The 24372-nt window shown below is 48.1% G+C and overlaps 1 protein-coding gene across 6 annotated transcripts in view; it reads right to left on the reverse strand.

Moving 5' to 3' along the window:
• NINL (ninein like) overlaps positions 1-24372 on the reverse strand; it is a 174774-nt gene that overhangs the window by 51571 nt on the left and 98831 nt on the right. For all 6 annotated transcript variants that reach the window (XM_043604744.1, XM_043604745.1, XM_043604743.1 and 3 more), the window contains exons 8-14: positions 22966-23136; positions 18773-18909; positions 17197-17337; positions 11325-11499; positions 10143-10253; positions 9462-9542; positions 574-703 (exon numbers count right to left, since the gene is read on the reverse strand). In XM_043604744.1, coding sequence (XP_043460679.1) covers positions 574-703; positions 9462-9542; positions 10143-10253; positions 11325-11499; positions 17197-17337; positions 18773-18909; positions 22966-23136 — 946 coding nt within the window. The remainder of the gene's footprint in view (positions 1-573; positions 704-9461; positions 9543-10142; positions 10254-11324; positions 11500-17196; positions 17338-18772; positions 18910-22965; positions 23137-24372) is intronic.

Here is a 24372-nt window from a genome sequence, read left to right on the forward strand (position 1 = left end):
GCCCTATTCTGCCATGGTCCATGTGAGGCCTCTGTGAATATCGGAAGTCCCTGATGCATTTCACACAATCTAGCACTTTCCCTGAGAGCTGTTACAGACCTAAGACCAGACCTCATGCTCTGTATGACCCCCAGCCTCTCCTCTCCTCCCTTCCCTTCCCTAAATGACTGTGTCCAACCATGCTGAACGATCACCCTGGGACATCTCTATGGATCCTCCCCACGACCCAAGGGGCTTACTAGGTCATGCCTGTCCTGAGGTCACTACAAGGTCATCATAACTTCACCATCTCTACCTAAATGGTAAAACCTTCACCCTCTTCTTCCCTTGAGGCTCTGGATATTGTCCCTGGCCTTGGGTTATAGGCCATTCTCCCAAATGTGCTGGTCCAAAAGGGGCTCATGACCCTCTGGAAGCCTGACATGCTGTGGAGCTGGCCCCCCCTCCTATAGAGTGCCCCTGGATCAGGGGGCAGCTCATGCAGTGGGGGCAGACAGATATCCATTGCCACCAGCCCCTGCTCTCCCACAGCAGGAGCACACAATCCCTTACCTCCCAGGACTGGGCTCCTACCTGTTGGGCCATGTCCAGAGAGCAGCCGTTCCTCTGGCTGTGCACGGGGACAGCCATGCCAACTCGGAGGCAGCTGTGCCCGCAGACCTTCCAGTGCAGTTTGCAGCTCGTCGTTGTGGTCCTGCAGGTCCTACAGAGCAGAGCCAGACACCCCTTGCAGCCAATATGGCCACCTGAGGAGTGGTGAGGAGCACAGCAGTATGGAGCTGGCCCGCCCAGGGAGCAGCCAGGTGTCAGGCCCTGACTTCCAGCACACAACACTTAAACTGTATTCTAGCTTCCTAATGACAGGTGAGCCTAACGAAAGCTCTTCCTGACTTTCTTATGCTCTGCACCACTTTCAGGGCCACTTCCTGACTTTCTTATGCTCTGCACCACTTTCAACCACTGGATACACGGGAGGGGCTAAGAAAAAAAAAAGGCTGAAGTGGAAATTGAGGAGGAATGTAGAAAATACAGAGAACCATTAATATTTGAAACTCTAGTGGTTTAAGACCATAATGATGTTGTGATGTGGGTGTGAGACAGCACTATCTGGGATGTGTCCTGGAATTCTTTCCTTTCCTATTGTTGAATTTCCAAGGGTTCTTTCTACAGCTACTGAGAAAAGAGAATACCAGGTGTTTCAGACCAAGGGCCACAAAGAAAAATGACTGTGTCAAACACAAAGGATGGTGGGTGAGCATGCACATAGGTGGATGTGAGGGGATTTGAGGAGGAGGGGTCATGAAAGCTTCAGAGGAAGGGTCTCATTTATAACCAGCATAATTTTGTCCACAGTTGAATGAAACACATCTCAATAAACACACCCTGTCATCTGACTTTTAAAGGGCTAGAAAGGGTAGAGTTTATAGCTGCCTTCCTAGATGGTCCCACAGCTGCATGTGTTACCACATCCACTCATGACTCTGGATCTAAGTCCTCCTTCCCTGGAACCCCGGTGGGCCTGTGACTGACTAACCTGGAGGATAGCACAAGTGATGCTGTGTCTTCCAAGGATGCAGCTTTCAGCCATCTTCTTCTTTTGGGACACTCCCAAAAGTGCATCCAAGGCCACATGGAGAGGATTCAGGGCCCAGCCCATGGCATACCTCTCACAAGGCTCCACACATCCCTCTCTGTCTTGTCTTTTTTTAAAAATTTTAATTTAATTTAATTTTATTTTATTTTTATTTTATTTTTTTAATATTAAATTTATTGTCAAATTGGTTTCCATACAACACCCAGTGCTCATCCCAACAGGTGCCCTCCTCAATACCCATCACCCACCCTCCCCTACCTCCCACCCCCCATCAACCCTCAGTTTGTTCTCAGTTTTTAAAGTCTCTTATGTTTTGGCTCCCTCCCTCTCTAACCTCTTTTTTTTTCCCCTTCCCCTCCCCCATGGTCTTCTGTTAAGTTTCTCAGAATCCACATAGGAGTGAAAACATGGTATCTGTCTTTCCCTGTATGACTTATTTCATTTAGCATAACACTCTCCAGTTCCACCCATGTTGCTACAAAAGGCCATATTTCATTCTTTCTCATTGCTATGTAGTATTCCATTGTGTATATAAACCACAGCTTCTTTATCCATTCATCAGTTGATGGACATTTAGGATCTTTCCATAATTTGGCAATTGTTGAGAGTGTTGCTATAAACACTGGGGTACAAGTGCCCCTATGCATCAGCACTCCTGTATCTCTTGGGTAATTCCCAGCAGTGCTATTGCTGGGTCATAGGGTAGATCTAGTTTTAGTTTTTTGAGGAACCTCCACACTGTTTTCCAGAGCGGCTGCACCAGTTTGCATTCCCACCAACAGTGCAAGAGGGTTCCTGCTTCTCCATATCCTCACGAACATCTGTAGTCTCCTGATTTGTTCATTTTAGCAACTCCGACTGGTGTGAGGTAGTATCTGAGTGTGGTTTTGATTTGTATTTCCCTGAGGAGGAGCAACGTTGAGCATCTTTTCATGTGCCTGTTGGCCATCTGGATGTCTTCTTTAGAGAAGTGTCTATTCATGTTTTCTGCCCATTTCTTCACTGGATTATTTGTTTTTTGGGTACGGAGTTTGGTGTGTTCTTTATAGATTTTGGATACTAGCCCTTTGTCCGATATGTCATTTGCAAATATCTTTTCCCATTCTGTTGGTTGCCTTTTAGTTTTGTTCCTCTCTGGTTTTTGAATGCTATTTGAGTTTCCTCTCCAAGCAGCTCTCACTGAATAAACCTAATCTTCATAAAACTGGTCTTATCGGCCATCGCCTGGTCTGTAACTCCATCTCCCCTGGAGAAGAATCCTCTTATTGGCAATTCTAGGCAGCAGGAGAAGGGACAGGTTCTGCATAGATGCTGTAAGACCCTTCACAAAGGGTCATTGTACCTCATTCAGAAGCTCCTGGGCAAATATAAGAGTTTCCCGACGGAAAGAGCAACTCTGGGGGGAAAAGGGCAGGGCTAGCAAATTAGAGCTTTGGGGCAAGTCTGCAGAGCAGAGCATGTACACAGCCTGGTTGCTGACACAGCCTGTGATCATTGCTGCTCTAGCTTTGGCATATCTAAGATGGCAGTGCTCACCACACAGGCCACCAAGCAGCTCAGGTATGGTCAGTCTGAACCATCATGGCTGTAGCCTAAAATCCACACTGAATTTCAAAGACTGGATTCCAAAAACAGGATGTAAAATATCTCATTAAAAATGTGCTTATATTGGGGCGCCTAGGTGGCTCTTTCGGTTAAGTGTCCAACTCTTGATTTTGGCTCAGGTCATGATATCACAGTTTCATGAGTTCAAGCTCCACATCTTGCTCTGCACTGACTGTGGAGCCTGCTTGGGATTCTCTCCTCTCCCCCTCTCTCTGCCCCTCCCCCCACTTGTGCTCTGTCTCTGTCAAAATAAATAAACTTAAAAAATTGCTTATATTGATTATATGTTGAAATGATAATTGTGTGGATATAATGGATTAAATGTTACTAAAATTATTTCTTTTTATATGTTTCAGTATGCCTACAGAAAAACTTTAAATTACATGTGTACCTTGTATTGAGTATTCTGAGAATATACACACATCCCATAAATTCAGCAGTACCAGAAAACAGGTTCTCTTAGGTGCTATGCTAGCCATAGACTTCTTTGCTCTCAAGACAGAGCAGGGAATGTGCTCAGTTCTAACTGATGAGGGTGACATGTGCCATCCTAGGCACCAGCCATGGGCTTCAGCTCTATACAGTGGGTGTCTGGTGGGGCTGAGGAACCAGGTGCCTGTTTATTTTCACATGGACTCACATTTACTGGGTGTGCCTATGGGTGCCAAAGACAGTTATAGGGCGTTATTGCACCAGCCAGGAAAGGCAACAAGGTCATTGCCCTGATATGGCAGCATGAAGGGTCCAAGGGGAGGGTGGGATTTCAATAGCAGCACTGGAAAGTGCCAGAGAGGAAGATGGTGCCAGCAGGTTGGCTGGGACTACAAGCTGGGCCTGAGTATGCATATATATAAGTGGGGGAAGGAGGGGGCAGATAAAGAACTACCTAAGATGGGCAATGGTGGGGGCATCTGTTAGGGGTTGTTGTGTGTCTCAATCCATTCAGGCTTCTATAACAAATTTCCACAGACAGGGTTCATAAGTAACAGAAATTTAGTTCTCATAGTTCTGAGACTAGAAGTCCATGATCAAGGTGCTGACAGATATAGTGTCTGGTGAGGGCTTCCTTGTTGGTAGTTGGTGGTCTTTTCCTGTCCCATGGTGGAACAGATGGGGGAGTTCTCTGGGGTCCCTTATACAAATCACTAATACCTTTCACTGGGCTCCACCCTTATGACCTAATCGTCCCCAAAGGCCCTACCTCCTAACATTGTCACACTGGGAGCACAAGCTACAACATAAGAATTTGAGGAAACACAAGCATTCCATCTGTAACAGTGTGGAAATGAGGGAAGGGAAAATCTGCATTTGGGGTGTCTGACCAAGGACACACTCCTCCATTATAGTGTCCACCCAAAGCAACAGCAGAAACATGAAATCACAGAGAACACTGATTAACATTCACACTCCCCTTTAATCAAAGGCAGCCTCGCCAACAAAATTAAGATTGAGAAAGACATAACAAAAAGCTAAAATGACAGTTAAATAGGGAGAGGATTTGGCAACAAGGGAAAGCACAGTCTCACTGCTAACAAATATCCTGGTTACAAAGTACAGGGAAACGCAGAGCAGTGACTTTGGAAAGGTTGGGTGACACACCGCGGGGAAGGTTGAAAGTTGCCTCTACCTCTGGAGACTGACTCTAAAAACACCATTAGCCAGGGGGGCTCCTGGGTGGCTTAGTTGGTTAAGTGTCCCAACTTCGGCTCAGGTTATGATCTCACTGCTCATGAGTTCGAGCCCCGCATCAGGCTCTGTGCTGACAGCTTGGAGCCTGCTTTGAATTCTGTCTCCATCTCCCTGCCCCTCTCCTGCTCGTGCTCTCTGTCTCTCTAATATAAAATAAAACATAAAAAATTAAAAATAAATAAAAATAAAACACCATTAGCCAGAGGCAGTGACCCTCCAGTAGCAAAGAGCAGAGGAACAGGACGCCTATGGCTTATAGGAGAACACCAAGGGCCAACTGATAGATGCAGAATGGGTGCTGGGCTTGGGAAATCATTATTTTGCAGCCATCATGGTAAAGACTGGATACTATCCAATTGGATATTAAATCCAGGGAAAATTTTGATGAAGAACAGGAAGTTTATGTCATTTTTAAGTGTCTCCCTACTGATTGCTTATTAGTTGCATGGGAGAAAAAAAACCAGTAACTATACAATGGGGAAATTAGGCAACACCTTAACATCACCTATGCTGACTGGCTGAGAACACATAATCTTAATTTAATACAAAAGAAATATCAGAACAACACGAAATAAGAATGCTTAAAAATCTCTCTTTAAAAATATCCATGTCTGGGGTGCCTGGGTCGGTTAAGCGTCTGACTTCGGCTCAGGTCATGATCTCACGGTCCGTGAGTTCGAGCCCTGCGTCGGGCTCTGTGCTGACAGCTCAGAGCCTGGAGCCTGTTTCAGATTCTTTGTCTCCCTCTCTCTCTGCACCTCCCCTGTTCATGCTCTGTCTCTCTCTGTCTCAAAAATAAATAAACATTAAAAAAAATATGTCCATGTCAGAGACAAAGAAAAGGCTGTGGGAATGTGCTGGAGACTGTTAGGATTTAACACCCAAGGTGATGGTTTTGGAGGCCGGAACTTTGGGAGGTGATAGGATCATGAGGTCTACTAGAACCCTTGGGTCATGAGGGATTAGTGCCCTGTTGTTCGACATCCCAGAGAAATCCCTTGGAGGCAGCCTTTCCATCTGTACCAGGAAGAGAGCTCTCACCCAATACCAAACCACAAGCCTGACTCCGAGCTAAGGGAATTTCTAGTAGAAGCTTCTGCCTGTCTTACCTTTTAGGAACTAAATTCCTATTCTGCCTAGCTGTCAATCTCACCTTTTATTTTATTTTATTTTATTTTATTTTACTTTATTTTATTTTTTATTTTTTTAATGCTTATTTTTGAGAGAGAGAGACAGAGAGAGAGGGAGACACAGAATCTGAAGCAGGCTTCAGGCTCCAAGCTGTCAGCACAGAGCCCCACATGAGGGGCTCAAACTCACAAACCGTGCAATCATGACCTGAGCCAAAGTCAGATGCTTAACTGACTGAGTGTCTGACTCTTGTTTTCGGCTCAGGTCATGATCTCACAGTTTTGTGGGTTCAAGCCCGCATCGGGCTCTGTGCTGGCTGACAGCACAGAGCCTGCTTGGAATTCTCTGCCTCCTTCTCTCTCTGCCCCTCTCCCTCCCACTGGCGCCTGAGGTCTCCATCTCTCTCAAAATGAACTTTAAAAAAATTTTAAAAACAAACTAACAAACTGCTAGAAAAAGAAACACTGGGGTGCCTGGGTGGCCCAGTCAGTTATGTATCCCACTTGATTTCAGCTCAGGTCATGAACTCACGGTTTATGAGATCAAGCCCCATGTCGGGCTCAGCACTAACAGTGTACAGCCTGGTTGGGATTCTGTCTCTCCGTCTCTGCCCTTCCCGGGCTCATCCTCACAATCAGTCAATCAATCAATCAGAAAAAAAAAAACAAAAACAAAAAACCAAAAACAAAAAACAAAACTTGAGGAGGCCAGAGTGCAGACAGCAGCACTTTCAACAATAGCCAAATTATGGAAAGAGCCTAAATGTCCATCAACTGACGAATGGATAAAGAAGATGTAGTTTATATATACAATGGAATACTACTTGGCAATGAGAAAGAATGAAATCTGGCCATTTGCAGCAACATGGATGGAACTAGAAGATATCATGCAAAGTGAAATAAGTCAGTCAGAGAAAGATAGATACCATGTTTTCACTCATAAGTGCATCTTGAGAAACTTAACAGAAGACCATGGGGGAGGGGAAAGGGAAAATAAAAGTTACAGAGAGGGTGGGAGGCAAACCATAAGAGACTCTTGTATACTGAGAACAAACTGAGGGGGTGGGAGAGAGGTGTGTGATGGGCATGGAGGAGGGCACTTGTTGGGATGAGCACTGGGTGTTGTATGGCAACCAATTTGTCAATAAATTATATTAAAAAAAAAAAGTGATGGACAGTTACCTCAGCCTCATTATAATGTGAAAATCCCTCTGTGAATATTGATCCCGAGCCCTAGTAAAAGGAGCCTGCTGCTTTCCCTTGTTTGGCTGTTTTAATTACTCCCCATTATCTCCCTATTCCTACAAATAAAGCAAGCTTGTGAGGCAGCTCCACTGGCGTAGTCTCTGTCTGCATCTCACCAAAGGAGCAGGCCCACTTGAGTTCAGTAACACCACCTCCAGAACTGTGGGAACTAAATCTGGTTTATAATTTCCCCATCTATGACGTTTTTGTTGTAGCAGCCCGAACAGCCTAAGACATAATGTTTCAGACTGAAGGAACCTTACACAGACAACTAAAGGCAACATCTGACCCTACAATGGATCCTGTAGGTTAACTAACAAAACTGAAATACAACCAGCAGGTTAAGGTATTGTATCTGTGGGAATCATGAAGTTAATAAGTGTGTCACAGTTAGGTGGAATGGGAAGCTGGGTCTTCCGGAAGAAAAGCCCAGATTTCTGGCTTTTGCACATTTCTGTGGTGTAAATAACTCTCACAAGAGCTGATTTCAAGCTATCCAAGGTTTAGCAAGAAGCTGGCAAAACTCCTGAACACTGAACAATCAACTCTGTGCACATGCACACCACTGCAAGGAAGCAGGACTAAGCCTGTTCTTCCGAAATGTGTACTGAGTGTAGAGGGGTGGAGTGGCCCCGTGATGCACTCACCCTGAGATGTTCAGAAAATAACTGTGTATACATATTCACATCCATACACAGCACACAAGTGAGCAAACATGCAACGAGCACATGGAGTAAAATGTAAACAACAGGTGAATATGGGCAAAAGGTATCCAGGTGTCCCTGCCACTGTTTTCACTTTTGTAACTTCATGTATTAGAAATTATTTTCCAATGAAAAGTTTTCTTAATGCTCTAAATGTTACTGTGAAACAATCAAAAATATTTTTAAAAATGGAAAAAAGCAAATATCTGAATAGATTAACACTAATATGTTCAATATTTCTGATGTTTCAAGAAGTCAAATTTTAAGAACCAAAAGTGAAATTAGTAACAGAGTCCCATGAAAGAAAGATGGATTTATGGGTGTTTGAAAGATTCAGTGGACTAAAGTAACGTGTTAACTGATGATTAGTTACAGGCTCTAAGTCCAGGCAACAAGCTTAAAGGGAGGGAGGAAACACAACATGTGACTGCAATCCCACCTGCACAACAGACCCTAACACATGACACCAGGAGGTTCAGGAGGAGGGTGACACAGCTGACAAACACAGGATTTCAGGAGGGTACCCTGGCATCGGGGTTTGGAGCAGAGGAAAAGAGCACAGGGCAGGAAACAGTGGGTCACGTCACACTCCAGAACAGCATGGGCTCACCTTTATCCTCTGGTGTTGCCAAAGCAATGTACAGCAGGAACAAAGTCAATTCTGACTTTAATTTGGAGGGAGATCATTAAGAAGTGAATTGATCATAGACCCTTAATAACAAACAATAATGTTTTATCTGTTGGGGTCCTGGATCATTTTAAGAGTGTAACAGGGGTGTGATACGTTTCAGCACCACTGACCTATTGTTCACCACCTATGCCTTGCTCTGCGGTGTCTCTAACTAATGGATGGCCCTTGGTAGGTTTGGCTACCTGCATGGTGCCTGGAAACACTGAGGGGGGCTTCAGAACTGGTGCCAGTCTATCAGCCTTGGCCAGCCTGTGGGGGGCTCAGCATGGGCACCACACAGGCAAGTTGGGTCACCTCTCCTTGAAGAACATGAAACTTGGGAGGATCCATTAGTAGAACACAGGCTGAGATCACAGGCTCCACTTGCTCTGCTCATACACGGATGCTCCTGCTGACCCATACTGGACTATCCTTCATGTGGAGGTCAGGAATGTGGGCCACTATGAATGACAGGCCACTCCCAGGCAGGAGGGTGAAGTATGAGGCCTACACACTACCACCCAGGTGTGAACCAGTCAGACCCTGATAACTTGCACCATCCACCCATCTCATGGGCTCTAACACCCCACTCTTAGCAAGCACAGCCAGGAGAAGGCTGCGCAGCCTTCTGGCACCAGATCTCTGGAGGGCCAAGCTCTCAGAACCTTCCCCAGCACCATTGCCCTTGCTGTAAAGTGGGCTGGATGGTTCAGGGCAGGGGTGCATGAAGACCCCATGCACCAAAGACAAAAGCAATGTCACAGTGCAAGACAAAGTAAATGTGATGGCTTGGGATAGCAAAGGGGGCCAGGTGGGGCACATACCCGGCACTTGAGCTCGTACTCCTTTAGGACCTCTATAAACCGCTCCTCCTGGGCCAGGAGCTCTGTACTCTGTGGCTCCAGCTGAAAGTCAGACCCACACAGAAAAATGATAGGACCTCAGACCAGGTAGATTGTGTGCTGTCACCCCATCATGTTCCTCCCACTAGGCTCAGCATCTCTAGGTACAGCCTTCCATCCCTCCTCCTCCTCCCTCCCTTCATTTAAAATATCTCAAGGCAGAAGGATGCTCTGAATTTATGGAAGGTGGTCATACTCTTAACTGGAGTCTGGGGTGCATTCCTACCTCAGCTGCCTGGGATGCCCCCTGACTGGACCTCTCCATGCAGCACCTCCACTCCCCTCCTTCTCCCAAAGTGATGGGCAGGGCCAGATGGAGGGCCTCATGGTGGGCATGGAGCTCTCTTCTGTGCCCCCCACCACTGAGAACCTATCACTGGGGTCTGTACACATGGTGCTGGTGAGCCCTGGCTCTGTCACTAAAAGATTAGTACCCCTGCACTGCAATGAAGAGGAAGAAAACAGAAGGAAGGTCAATCTGCTGATTTTTCTCTCCATTCTGGAATTTAAGTAAGAAAAAACAGAATTCAGTCACCTATGGATTCAAGTCCCTGACACTTTTTACCCAGTAACCAGAGACTCAGAATCAGCAAAAGGACTTGCCTTATCCTTCAACACAAATTCCAGGTCATTCTGCAATTTCAAGACCAGCTTCTCTGATTCCGAAAGCTTTTCCACCACTTCAATAATCTCCTTCTGTAATCGACTGTTTTCCTACAAGACAAAAACCAGCAGTTCACCGGGCTTTGGGAGTGGAGGACAGAGCTGTCAGCAGCTTATCTCCCCTCTGGATCAAAAACTTATTCCCAGCAGCACTCCCAATCAGGGAAGAAACCTGCAAATGCAGGTGTCTGCTGCTCACTGCTTGCAGGAGAGGAGGCTGTGCTGGGGAACCAACCCCACAGAACCCCTCACCAGTGCTCGTCGCTTTCTTCACTGCTCTTACTTCTCCCATCCCCAGTGCTCAAGAAGGCTATGAGTAACACAAGAGGCTGGGGGCAATCCTTTCTGAGCTGTTTTCTGAATGAGGGATTTGAAACTACACACTTATAGTTCAGATGTCCAGCAGGGGAGGAAGGCAGAGCCCACAGACATGGAAAATCATGGAGAAGAGCAGTAAGGACACGGTGTGGGCAAGGGCCCAGCTTCTCCCCCAGGCAGACAGAGACCAGGCAGATGTGGAAAGAATCTGCAGGCTCTGAGTTAGGAAAAGAAGAGGAAGGCAGGAGCAGAGGATGGACCAGGGAACACCTCACTGGATGGAATCAAATGCTGGGTGGCTGTGGATCACAGGACACTCACCAAAGCCCAGAAAACTCCCTCTGCTTCAGACCACACACCCAGGACTCCCAAAGAGTGGGCTTTAGGTTTTGGTCTTTGGCTGACCCCACAGATGCTCTGGTTTCCAGGGTGTGCAGCAAAGTTGGCCGCCGCCACTGACCCTCCATGACCATCATCCTCCTGAACCAGAGCAGAGAGTAAGAGCCCCACAGGTCTCAACCTGTCCTGGTGCCCCCACAACCAGAGAGAAGGAAGGAGTAATGCGTCTTGTGGAAAAGCCAGGACCCTTCTTGCTTTGGCTGAGAAATGTCCTATCTTTGTGGCTGCAGCAAATGTTCCTTAGTTGGAAATCGCAGGCATTTCCCTCCCACAGAAATGTAATAAGGTCACTAGGAGGTATTCAGTCCCTGACCAGGAAAATGTGGGATGTGGGAGGATGGACCCTCAGGCAACCTCATGTCTTTCCATGCAGGATGTCCTAGGGAGACAAAGCTCCCCACCTACCTTCAGCGCCAGAGTCAGCTTCCCACGTAGGTTGGCCTCCTCGCCCCGCAGACGCTCCAGGTCCTTCTCCAGCACAGCTGTCTGCCTGCAGGTCTGCTCCCAGAGCAGCTCACGTTCCCTCTCCACCTCAGACCGCAGGAGGCTCAGCCTTTCCCGGTATCCCTGCTCCAGGTGTCTGCATGGTACACAAGGAATATGTCATGTTGGGTCCCAAGGGGCACCGCCTAGGCCCATACTGACCCCCGTCTCTCCAGGGACATCTCCCAAGCAACATGGCCTTTCTTCCTTGGAACCTTCCAGCCCACAGCACTTGGCCACACTGTCTGATACTCCATTGTTCCTGCTTGACAGAAGGGGTCACTGAACCTCAGCTAAGCTGCAGATCTTGTAAGGGTAGGGGCCCTGCTTTAAATCCTGCCCTACCCTGGGTCTGGTGGTGGATGCCCCACTCAGGGCTGGGGAAGGTGACAAGGGAAGCAAGCAGGTCCCTGGACCCTCTGGAGTGAGCTAGCGAATGCTTTCTGGGAGTACACCTCTCTGATGCCCTCTGCCTTTCAGCCGCCTTCCACACCACAGCAGCCATCAAATGCCTTGGATAACCAAATGCGCACAAAAGTAAGCCTCTAGTGCAGGACTCAGGCAACATAAAACCTGGGGACAGTGAATCCCAAAGCAATCAGAGGACAAGGTAGGAGGCATTTTTTTTCACCTGTTTCTGCCTTACTCTTTTTAAAGAACCAGTTCTATCAGCAGAAAAAAGTGCCAAATCTTAGTTTTATCACTAAAACAACCACTTAGCAGGATCTCTCAAACCAAGTCTCTCTAGGCTGAAGATGAGCAAAACTTGTACTTCAGCAGAGGGCTTGGCAACATTAATAATTAAGAAGAGAACACTGAGGGACGCCTGGGTGGCTCAGTCGGTTGAGTGTCCAACTTCGGCTCAGGTCAGGATCTTGCAGTTTGTGGGTTCGAGCCCCACGTCGGGCTCTGTGCTGACAGCGCAGAGCCTGGAGCCTGTTTCAGGTTCTGTGTCTCCCTCTCTCTGCCCCTTCCCTGCTCATGCTCTGTCTCTCTCTCTGTCCCTCAAAAATGAATAACTGTTAAAAAAAAATTAAAAAAAAAATAATAAGAAGAGAACACTGGGGGCTTGTCCTCCAGCCCCTCTAGACAGTCTGGACTTTCGTTCTCATCCCAAAACTTTAAGGAAAGAAATGGAGGGAAAGGAAATGGAGGAAGGGGAGCTGTTACTTAGGGGAAAACAGTAAGATGAATCTAGCTAATGTAACACTCCACAAACTTTTGGGGTAGTTTTTAAAAAATACTTATTTGACCATACCACTCCACTCTTTAAAAACTTGTGAAATATCCAGCAAAAGGAAAATGGATAAATAAGATATGGTAGACCCACATAACAGGATGCTCTGTGGCCATGACAAAAGCATATGTGATATAATACCATTTGTAAATAATTAGGTACATGGGAAAAAAAAGTGAATGACATAAAAAATGTCAGGAATGGGGCGCCTGGGTGGCTCAGTCGGTTAAGCGTCCGATTTCAGCTCAGGTCACGATCTCACAGTCCGTGAGTTCGAGCCCTGCGTCGGGCTCTGGGCTGATGGCTCAGAGCCTGGAGCCTGCTTCCGATTCTGTGTCTCCCTCTCTCTCTGCCCCTCCCCCGTTCATGCTCTGTCTCTCTCTGTCTCAAAAATAAATAAACGTTAAAAAAAAAAATTAAAAAAAAATGTCAGGAGTGATAATCTCTGGGTGAAACTTCTGCGTTTATTTTTACTTACTTGCATTTTCTATAATGAATGTGTATCATTTATTACTTTTGCAGTTAAGAAAAACCAAATACAGCCATAAAAGCCTCTTCTAGAAATTCCTGATAATGCTCCAGTACTCATGGGGCAAAATGCAAGATAAGGTTTTTGAGTTTGTGATTCTCTGACCCCAGGAAGGACATCATAAAATTATTCCCATATGGTTAGGAGAGAATCAAGCCTAGCACACTGTGACTGAAGCAAATCAGTTTTCCGTTACTCAAACTGATCATCTCAAATCAATTTACATTTAGCTCTTGGACACAATTCTTGAAAAAGGAGTTTTCTCCTGTGAATAATATTAACCAAGGGCTGGGAGGTTGCAGTATAGGCTGTCAGCAGAGGAAGGTTGTGTGGGAGTCAGACTGCTCCAGAGTCTAGAGAGGTCCCTGTGGGCCCCTCTCACCCAGGGTCCCAGTGAGGCTTCAACTCAAGATCTCAGTGGTGCCAGATCAGTCCCACTCCTGCTCAGGTGGGATCCCAAGTCTCCAAGTCAGTAGTGAGTCTAACAACACACTGTTAGAAGAGCCATGAGGAGGAAAGGGGAGGTACTGAGAAAGGAAAAAAGCTCTGTTGGCTTCTTCCAAGGTTCCTTCAGCTCCTAATTTGCAGTAATAGTCTCACTCTGTGGAAACCCATGCTGACCTCATATCCTATTTTGTGAAGTCAGGGAACTAAGGAGGCTATGACAGGTGAGCAAAATCCTACATCTGTAGCTACAAGAACCAACACTCTGAACATTCTTTTTTTTTTTTTTTAATGTTTATTTATTATTGAGAGACAGAGAGACACAGAGTGTGAGCAGGGGAGGGGGCAGAGAGAGGGGGAGACACAAAATACAAAGCAGGTTCCAGGCTCTGAGCTGTCAACACAGAGCCCGATGCGGGGCTTAAACTCACAAACTGTGAGATCATGACCTGAGCCAAAGTCGGTCACCCAACCAACTGAGCCACCCAGGCACCCACACTCTGAACATTCTAATTCCACCTGCAGGAACACGCTCAGCAAGAAGGGGTGAGCGGGGCAGCTTGCGGCTGGATGCCACAAGGGAATCAGCTGAACAGAGACAGTCAATTGCTGACAAGAGACAAACTGCAGTTATTTCCTAACTAAACGCTCCTTTGTGATAAACACCACCCATGCTCCACACTGAGATAAGGGAGGCTCAGCAAGGCCACAGTCAGCACATCCACACAGAAGTCAAGGTGTCCATTGCCAGTCTCCCCACCCTGGGCTCTTCGGCCTTACTGACACCTCCTTATAAAACCATGTTTATTTATTTTTCTCAGGTTTGATTGGAAGTATTTTTGAAAATTTGGTGAAAGGATCCTTAATGTTTGGGTTTCCTGAACATTCCCGTTATCTTGGGAGAGTCTTTTGTGCAGGAGTGTTGGAAGTGAGTATGCATGTGTGCACACTTGTACACACGGACATGTACTCTCTCACACTCATGCCCCTTGACACCATCTCTTGCATACTCCTTCTCTTTTTTTTTTTTTTTTAATTTTTTTTTCAACGTTTATTTATTTTTCGGACAGAGAGAGACAGAGCATGAACGGGGGAGGGGCAGAGAGAGAGGGAGACAGAGAATCGGAAACAGGCTCCAGGCTCCGAGCCATCAGCCCAGAGCCTGACGCGGGGCTCGAACTCACGGACCGCGAGATCGCGACCTGGCTGAAGTCGGACGCTTAACCGACTGCGCCACCCAGGCACCCCGCATACTCCTTCTCCACACCAGGCAGAAGTAGGTGTGGACATCCAATGGTGAGCAGACGAGGATCTCAGCCTGCTGCATTCAGCCTTCCCCAGCCACCCCCAGGAAGGAAAGGGCGATTCTAGAGTCCCATAGACTCAGATGTGTGGCTCTGCTCCATGCAGAGCCTGCTCCCTCACAGACTAGGAGTAACAGCCACAACTCTCCCTTGGATCCCTGAGTACAAGGGTCCTGTGGGAAGGTGAGCTGATGGGGCTCATGTGCTAACCTAGGTTAGCAATATGTGACTCCAGGTGACCCCAGCCTGGGAAGGTGATGAGCTCTCTACCCTGCAGTGCTCCTCCTGCATAATGGTCTGTTCTCACACTTCTAATACATGGCAGGCCAGGGCCTCACACTCTCTTATCTTGGGGACAGTACAGGACAAAGAGAGAGGAGACCTGGCTTCAAATTTTGGACCACACTTGTTGCATGATTACAGGCAAGCTACTGCACTGCTGCAAGCCTCAGTTTCTTTAGCTGAAAAATGGGGCTAAAATGGCCTGTTTGGGGTAACTATGGCTGGTAACTCAGGTGACACTTGGCATACAACAGGAGCACCACAACAATAACAGTAGTTTCACAGGCCAGAAGCTCCTTCCTGGAGGGCCGATCGGCTCCTCAACCCCGAGATCTCTGGCTGCACAGTGGAGGGACACTGTGTCTCTGGCGAAGATAAACTGGAATGGGCTCTTGGGCTTCAACCCCACTGTTTAGTTGGACTGGCCCCGTGTGGTCATGAAAGCCCCCATCTGCTGTGGCCACCTACAAGACCTGCAGAGCCCAGGAAAGCTGGCTGCACCCCAGGATACCTCCAATCCCTCCCAGTGTGAGCCACAAGGCCCTGGGGTAAGGGCTTTGTAACTGACTGTGATAGTCCCCAGGCATGACAGGAGCAAGCCTTTCTAGGGATGGTGCTCAGAAGCCTGCAGTAAGGCAGATGGGGGCAGGTAAATGTCCCTGTGAAGGCTATTTTGCTGCCCAGCCAGGGCCATGTAAAAGGGGCTTCATGTACATCACGCTACAAGACCCACACACACTGCCAATAGGGCTGGTGTAAGAAAAGTGTTACCTTCAAATGCTACAACCACACAAGACAGGGAGAGACAACATCCCAGAGGCACAGGAATGAGATGGCTTGTCATAAGCTCTCAGACATCTGCTTGCTGAAACCATACATGCCACGTGAGTTATTACTTCTCTTTCTCATACATTTCGCAGAGGCCCACTCTCCACTAACCCATAGGCATGAGATGTGCCCAGTGGCTGCATGCACCAGGACCTGTTAAGAGCTCGAAAACACTGACCTGTGCCCTCCTGTGCAGAGGATGGTCTTTCACCATTCCCATTTCACAGATGAGGAACCTCAAGGACTCTGTCCACCCAGGATCACAGCAAGGGCTGTTGAGGGAGAATGAGGAGGGGAGGCTGGCAGCCCTCCTGTGCCCCCACCAGTAGCACTGCCAAAAGCTGAGTGTACCACACTGGTTTTTCCGCAGCACACACCCTTTGCTATACTTGAGGAGACACCTTCAAGTGACAAAAGCTTTGAGAAAGTGAATAACCAGCTAAGCTCTGCTAGGGATGCCTAGCATAGACTGTACACCAGAGTGGGGTGAAAATCTCCTCTTTGCCTGCTCCAGCCTGGGAGATCCTCAGGGGCTGGATTTCTTCACATTTTGGCTAATAAACCAGAGAGTGGGCTTTGTGTCCATAAAAAAAAGATCAGAAATCCTTTCCTCTGATCTGTCCAGCCACCAGCGTGACTGATGGAGCAAACCGCTCACCAGGGATCTGTTTAACTCATCATAACTTACAATACTTGAAGTCACGTTTTGGGCTCTGGGCTTCTACCATATTAACCTCCTTTCAACAGGTTCTAAAACCATTCACCAGCCCTCTCTCAAAACATTCATCCATGTCACTAGCCACAGGTACACACAGAAGACACAGTTTGGGTGGGACAGACCCCATAAGTAAAGCGGAGGATAGGAATTTTCCCTGCAGCCCATAGGCACACATAGCTGGATGCCCCTGCACCATGACCTCACATCATAAAGAGCAAGGCTACTATTTTAAATGCACACCTCTTATTTCAAGGAAGGACATCCCCAGAGGTGCACCTTCTAGATTTCTCCTGGCTCAGGTGAGGAGGGCCTGAGCTCCACCATGTTCATGACCATGGCCTCAGCTAGTGGCAGACCCACATCCACCACCCACCCTTGGCCAGAGCCGGGGAATCATGGCCCAGCTGCTGAGAAGCCATGTCTCTGCACTTGGGTATGACTGCGAGACCTACTGGATCTTCTTCTCCGTGAGATGCTCTAGGGCAGAGTGACAGTCATCCATCTCTTGCACAAACTCCAGGTTCCTCTTCTCAGCTTTCTCCAGGTCCTGCCTCGCCTTGTCTCGCTCCCTTGCCATCTGCTCCACTTGTCCCCTGCCACACGAAGGAGACAGTGTCAGAGGGGGGATACCTGCTCTGGGCCCAACAAGCCCTGTGTCTCCATGAATGATAGAAAGGGCTGCCTTAACTGGGTGCTGCACATGGGCAGTGCTGTGCTCTGACCTCACTGCTACTACTAACCATCTCCTAAAAGTGGTTTCCAGAATTACTATGCCTGTTTTGCAGATGCACATACTGAGAGAGAGGCTAAATGACTTGTCAAGGAAGGTTTCTGGAAGGTTTCTGAACCAAGGAAGTCTGAACGTAGAGCCTTATGTTGTGCGACACCTCCAGATAGCCCAGAACAGGTAATAATTTATCCATGTCTCCCTCTTGTCCCCTCTCCCAGGGATCCCCAACACCTAATCCAGGACTGGACACATGATGAAGAGTAGGCTGGCACCCATCACCCTGCCTGGTCACACCCTGTCACCTGCAGCCAGGTATCTGGATGAGTCACTTAGAGCAGAATGTGATTTGTGTGTGTAGCTCTCACTCTTTCCATTTACCCCAGTCCCCACATGAGGTTATGCACTAACCCTTGGCACTTGCTATTCTGGTGACTGTTTATCCCCCTGAAGGAACACAGAGCTTTTCTCCCTCCACCCTCCCAAGGCATAGTCTCTGGTCCTATTCTGAGAGTGCCTGAGGTCAGAAAGCTCATCTGTCAGCATCTAACTGAATGCAAAATCCTGAGGATGGAAATCATGATTTCTTCCCTGCAGCTTTGGAACATCAATAAACACAAAAGCAATCTTTATGCCAATTTGCTGAGCATATGGATGGCCTGAATACTCAGCTAATTGAAACCTGAACCCAACTAAAATGGAATGCATTCTCAGGCCCCCTGTCATTGTGCACTGGGTGACCATGTTGAGGAACACTTCGTTCTACTGTCCTGCCAGCTGCCCCAGCCCAGGACCCTCTGCCTGTTCTTGGAACACATCCCTGCCAACTGTAAGATTTCTGTCTCTGCACCCGAGAGCTCCAGTGTCAGCAGGATGAGTGTCAGGTTCAAATTCCCCCTTTGGAATATTGCTAAAAGGAACTAAGGGAGGACCTCAACATCAGTTTCTAAGCTTCTTACCAAGTGTGAAGGCAGACTGGTGACTCAGAAATTCTGTGGCCGTTAAAACCCTAGCAGCAGCTACCACACAGGCCACTGGGGCCTCAGGCCCCTCTGAGACCACACAGGAGGATGCCACTCGAGGCACAGGTAGCCCTCTTCTGCACTCACAACTCAGCTCTTTCCCTGTCCCACCAAGAGTGCCCACTAAAGGACAGCCAGTGGGAAAGGTGGTGTCAAGTCCTTTGTCCCCTGGGACTGGCTTGGGGTAGACAAGGGCAGACTGCCCATTTCCCTCCAGGCAACGCAGACAGCTATACCTCCACAACCTCCCCAACCTCCCCAACCACACTGGGCTCTTACTGGCGGAAGCTCAGCTCCTGGCGGTAGCAGGCCAAGGCTGCCTGTTGAGTGGCACCACCGACCATCATGAGCTCATTCTCAAGGGCCCAGGTCAGCTCCAAAAGATTCACCTTCTCGTCCACACTGAAGCCAAGACTCTGGAAATAGCAAAGCCCATTGGGCGGGAAAGGATGTGTGACTTCTCCAAATACTTCCTGGCTTTCCTGAGAATAGGCCAGGCCCAGATCCACACTGTCCTGGTGGCAGCACCTGCCAACTCTTCTGTCTGTAAAGTCTCTGCCCTGCCCCCACCCATGTTACTCTGGTCTCCCCTCCCCCATAGTCCCTGTCAAAGCCAAGTTCTCCCCTCACCCCTCATCAGGGAGTATATGACCAGGTTAGACAAAGACCTTCTTCCTGAAAAGGTAACTGACACAGAAGCAGAGGACATCATGGGGACTGATAAGAGGCCGGCAGAGAGGCCATTTTCTGTGAAATAAGTTGCTGTATGAACCCTGCTAGCCTTGGGAGCTGTGTGAAGAGAACTGACCTGAGCCCAACACCACCAAGAAGCAAGCAGAGGATAGATGTAAAAGAGCCCTGACGACACCTCTGGGCACTTTCTCTCAAGTGCCTGCTCACGTGAGCCCGTAATATCCTCCCTCCTTAAGACATTTTGAATTGAGTTTTTATCATTTAAAACTAATAGAATCTCCATGAAGTATATGTATGGGTGGGTAGTTTTGTTGGCAGGAAAGCGATCTAACAGAGAGATGAGCCATGGCCTAGTGAAGTGGAGCATTCTTCCCCTCAAGATTTTGAAAATAAGAGAATAAAACTGTTTACATTAAATGTATTGTACCACAACAATAATAATAATAATAAACCATACCCATATACCCCTCTGCTCAACTGACAACAACTAACACTTGCTACATTTGCTTTTTTAGTGTTGAGTATTCTTGACCCCTGCTCCTTCTATGATGTCAAAAAATTACAGTTACACCCACATCTAGAGGCAGGCACCATGTCAGGGACTGGAGAGAAGGGGCCACAGCATTCTCAGTCACACAAGGAAATGAGGCATGCTCCCTTTTTTAACCTATAAAATGGAGACCAGGCTTTCCACTGCTCCCCCACTTCCCAGAGCGCTTCTGAAGAGAAGTGACATCAGGGTAAAGCATATGGAATAACTTGGGAAGCTCAAGCTGTTATTCCACAAATAAAGATGTCCCAGCCATCATGTCACCAGACAGAGGGCAAGACATGATAGGTCACAGCAGCAGCTTCCTGACCAAGATGAAAGGAGTCATCAAAAACCACATGGCAAGGGTGTGAGGCAGCCTCCAAGACAGCCCCGTGTCTCTCACCTCCTGGCACCCATACCCAGGTATTCCCCTCTCACACACAACAGGGTCAACCTGTGTCACACACAGGACACTGAGGAAGTGACAGTGTATGACTTCCAAGGTTGGGGCTTGGAAGACACATAGCCTCCTCCTCACTCTCTCTTAGATGGCACTCCCAGGAAGTCACTGCCTAGTTGTGAGGAAGCTCAAGCAGCCCTAGGAAGGGGCCATGTGCAAGGAATGGAGGCCTCCTGCTACAGCAAGTATCAATCTGCCAACTTGGGAGCGGCGGTCCAGCCCCAGTCAGTCACTCACAAGACTGAGTACTGGCTGACATCTGATCAACCTCAGGGGAGACCCTGAGCTAGAGCCACCCACTACATAGCTCCCAAATTCTGGACCCACAAAAACTGCTCAAGACAAGAAGAGTCATTGTGTTTCAAGGTGTAATTTAGTGGTAATTTGTTGAGGAAGGACAAATAACCATTCCCAGGCCTCCTCCTAGAGCACTCTCAAGGGCTTGGATAAGAAGCTCCCTGAAATGGCCAGGGGTTTTGAGAAGCTGGGTATGTGATGCCAGCACATCCACACTAAGGGCTCACCCAGCTGATGCTTCCTTCTCAAGAGAAAGGCCTTTCTTTTTCAGGCATGGTGTGCTTAGTTGTCTTGGTAGGACCAGCAGCCTGTGGTCTTCACCACCAGCATCACAGGTAAGCAGTTTCTGAGAGCGTCGCAGGCAGGAAGGGCCCGATCTGACATACCAGGATACCCAGAAGGCCTGCCCCACTCGCTGCTGCTCCCGCCCTGGCTATGTGGGCTCAGGCAGCAACCTCATCTGTCACGTGAGACAGAAACAACTACACTGAGTGAAGAGTAAACAATGTCACAAACTTCACAGGTCCTTGTTTGGTGCCAAGTGCTGAGAGTTCAGTAAACACCTCTGCCCTTCAACAAAATGGAAGCAAATCCTCAATGCAACTAGTAAATTACAAATTGCTAAGGAAATGGAAATATTCTCTGACAGCAGGAAAGCAATAAAAAGGGTAAGTTATGAAGTGTCAGAGGCAAATTTGAGTGGTCTAAAGGCAGCTCTAAAGGCAGCCAGCCCACCTCCAAATGACAGGGAATGCTCTAAAGGCAGCCAGCCCACCTCCAAATGACAGGGAATCAGGAATACAGTTTCAGGGAGAATCTCAAAACCGTGAATCTCTTTGCTCTTTGCCCTCCCAGGGAGCCAATCTAGTAACTAGGGCTCAGCCTCCAGCTCTCCCAAGGGCCAGGTGCCCAGTTCTGGCCTTACTGTCCAGGCTCTGCCCAGGCTGCTGGGTGGCCACACTCAGCAATGGCTAGGCCCAAAAGGGCCTCGCCCAAAGTGTCAGGAGGACTATCTTAAACGTTGTCATTGGGCGTTTGTGCTAATAAGGACATTTTCAGAGGCAATATAAAAAAGCCTACCAAGAGTTAAAATGTGTAACTTCAGAAATCTAGCCTACCAAGAAATACCAGCATAGGAACAGGAGGATATATAATCTAAACAAGATTTAGAACAGAAAAAAAATCTACATGTCCAATGATAGGAAAAAGGTAACAAATTAACAAGATATACAGTATACCAATTTTGCAAAAACAAAATTTAAAGCAGGAATATCCAAATATATATTTCTTTTCTGTGCTGGGGAAAAGCTCTGCAAAAACTCCCACTGAGCCATGAGGTGTTGCTACTCCTACAGAATGGGAGCAAAAGGGGGCAGGCTTTATTACTTTATGATTTTGTGTACAGCTGACACTTAAACAAAATTTTTTTTAATGTTTATTTTTGAGAGAGACAGAGTGCGAGCAGGCGGGGGTCAGAAAGAGAGGGAGACACAGAATCTGAAGCAGGCTCCAGGCTCTGAGCTGTCAGCACAGAGCCCGATGTGGAGCTCAAACTCACGAACTATGAGATCATGACCTGAGCCAAAGTCGGACACTTAACCAACTGAGCCACCCAGGCTCCCCCAGGTGACATTTTTTTTTTTTTAACAACACAAAGTGAAATTTGGAAATGAAGATCAGCAGTCCAGCTTACACACACACTTTTCCCCAGTATTCTTCTCTTACCCTTGTCCAGCCCCTGTGCACAACTGGCTTGACTGCCCCAGAGAAAGCTCCCTTCAAACCCCAGGGGTCTGGCCCTGTGTCCCTGGGGGAGGTTGGACTGGCCCCCAGAAGAGGCCTGACCCCATCTGAAGACAGTCTTGTGGGCCAACCCCCCGAAGAGCATGCAGGAACTCGGGAGGAGGCAGCAGGGCAGTGTACCTCCATACCCAACACGGTAGAGGAGGGGGTCCGGGCAAGCAAGGGCCATGAGGGGAGAAGAGCTTGGCCAGCCAGGCAGCAGCTCTGGGCAGAATTTGGGTTCACTATGGAGCTCATCTTCCACAAAATGGAAACACTCAGACTACTGGGACAGTGACATCCAGTAAGACGTCTCTACCACAAGGTAGGAAATTTTCTCCCCTCATCTGGGATGGACTGCCATTGTCCAGGTAAGCAAAACATCTACAAGGCTAACAATGTACTGAGGGAAATGTCTAAGATACCAAAACCTACCTTCAAGTAGATTTGTTTCATATTTGTTTTCTCTGCTTATTTATTATCTCTTAAAGTTAAAATTTCTTATATTTTAATGGCAAAAAAAATAAAGAGGAAAATGATTCTAACAGGCCTTCCCTACATGGGGTTCCCCCAGAGAGTGCAGGCCCTGTGTGTCTGTGGGATTCTCTGTCCAGCCTCCTCTGAGAGCAAAGGGCCCTGAGGTCCCCTGCTGGCCCCATGCTGCCCGCATGCTCCCTCCAGGGCGGCTGTGAGTGACCAGTTCCAGACCTGCAAGATTTCTCTGCTGTTCCGAATCCCCTCCTGGGCCCACAGGGTGATGAGCTGCTCAGGAAAGGCAAAGCCGGTGCCATCATCAATACTGCACAAGAGGCGCAGGCCTGAGCACACGGACACCAGGGATGATGTTGTGGCAGTCTGGCAGCTGCCCTCCTCCAGGACCTGTGTGTAGAGAAAGTGGAAGTACCTCTTGTTTATTTTTAGTATTTTCCAACTTCAGTAGCCTGTGCTCAACCTTTCACTGTCTCATTGAGGTCTGTCAAGAACAGCTCACACAGTGACCATTAGCTCTGTCTCCCAGACTAGTAAACAAAGGCACGGCACCATCTCACAGTATGCCCAAGACTGCACGGCTCTGCAGGTGGCAAAGTGGGGATTTGAACCCAGAGATCCGGACACCCAGCCTATTGCCTTCTCTAAGACCCTGGTGCCTGCTTTCCTACTGTCTACCCGAGGCTTGGTCCAAGGAACACATTCCAACACCTGTGTGGCCTCACATGTCAGCAAGAGCTTCTTAGTGGGAGGCATGAAGGGGTTTTAACCTCTCTCTCCCAAATCAGTACTGGTGTGCACCCGGCCTCAAAAAGCTAGAGAAGGCACATGCCAATGCTCAGAAATCCAGCCTGTGGAAAGAAACCCAAGACAGGCTTAAAAGAAGAGGCCCAAACAAAGTCACCCATCTGCACAGGCCTCAGAAACACATCTCATAGCTGACAGAATTGGAGAGTTTTAAGAGGAAGGGGAAAAAAAATCTCTTGGCCAGAAAGCTGACCTGTTAGGCTTAAGGGCTATGAGAATCCATCAAGCAAGACTGCTTTCTGCCCCAGGCTGGCATTCTCTTCAGAACCAGCATTTGCTATCTGGGGCTATAAGAATGAGGAAAAACAGTCCCTTCCTTCTGGCCACTGGGGCTTCTGCCACCCCCCCCCCCCCCGCCGCCCCCAGGGAACACTTTCCTTGTTGGCCTCCTCTCAACTCCCCTCAAAGGAGTCTCTGATATTCCCAAACATTCCAGGCTTTTCTCATTGCCTGAAACACTTCTCCCCCAATGCTCCATGGCTGGGCACTTTCCAGGGCTCTGCTCTGACACCCCCTCCCAGCCCAGCACCTCCCTCCTGGCACTCACTACCTCAGCAGGTACTCACAGGCCCATATGCTCTCATCTGTTCTCAGCCATATCCCTATCTCTTCATAAACACTTAGGAACTGGGTGCTTACTAAAGCTGTGCTAGGTACAGCCCTACAAAGTAGGCATGTGACTCCATTTACAAAAGGGGAGAGGACAGACAGCTCAAGAATGGTCAGAAACATTCCATGGCCACAGTGGAGAAGCTCAGATAGCCAAATGCACCTGGACCACCCTTGTCTCCCTCCCACCTGCTTCCTTTGTGAGGACTG

This window comes from Prionailurus bengalensis, chromosome A3 (genome assembly GCF_016509475.1).
Source record: "Prionailurus bengalensis isolate Pbe53 chromosome A3, Fcat_Pben_1.1_paternal_pri, whole genome shotgun sequence".
Lineage (NCBI taxonomy): Eukaryota > Metazoa > Chordata > Mammalia > Carnivora > Felidae > Prionailurus > Prionailurus bengalensis.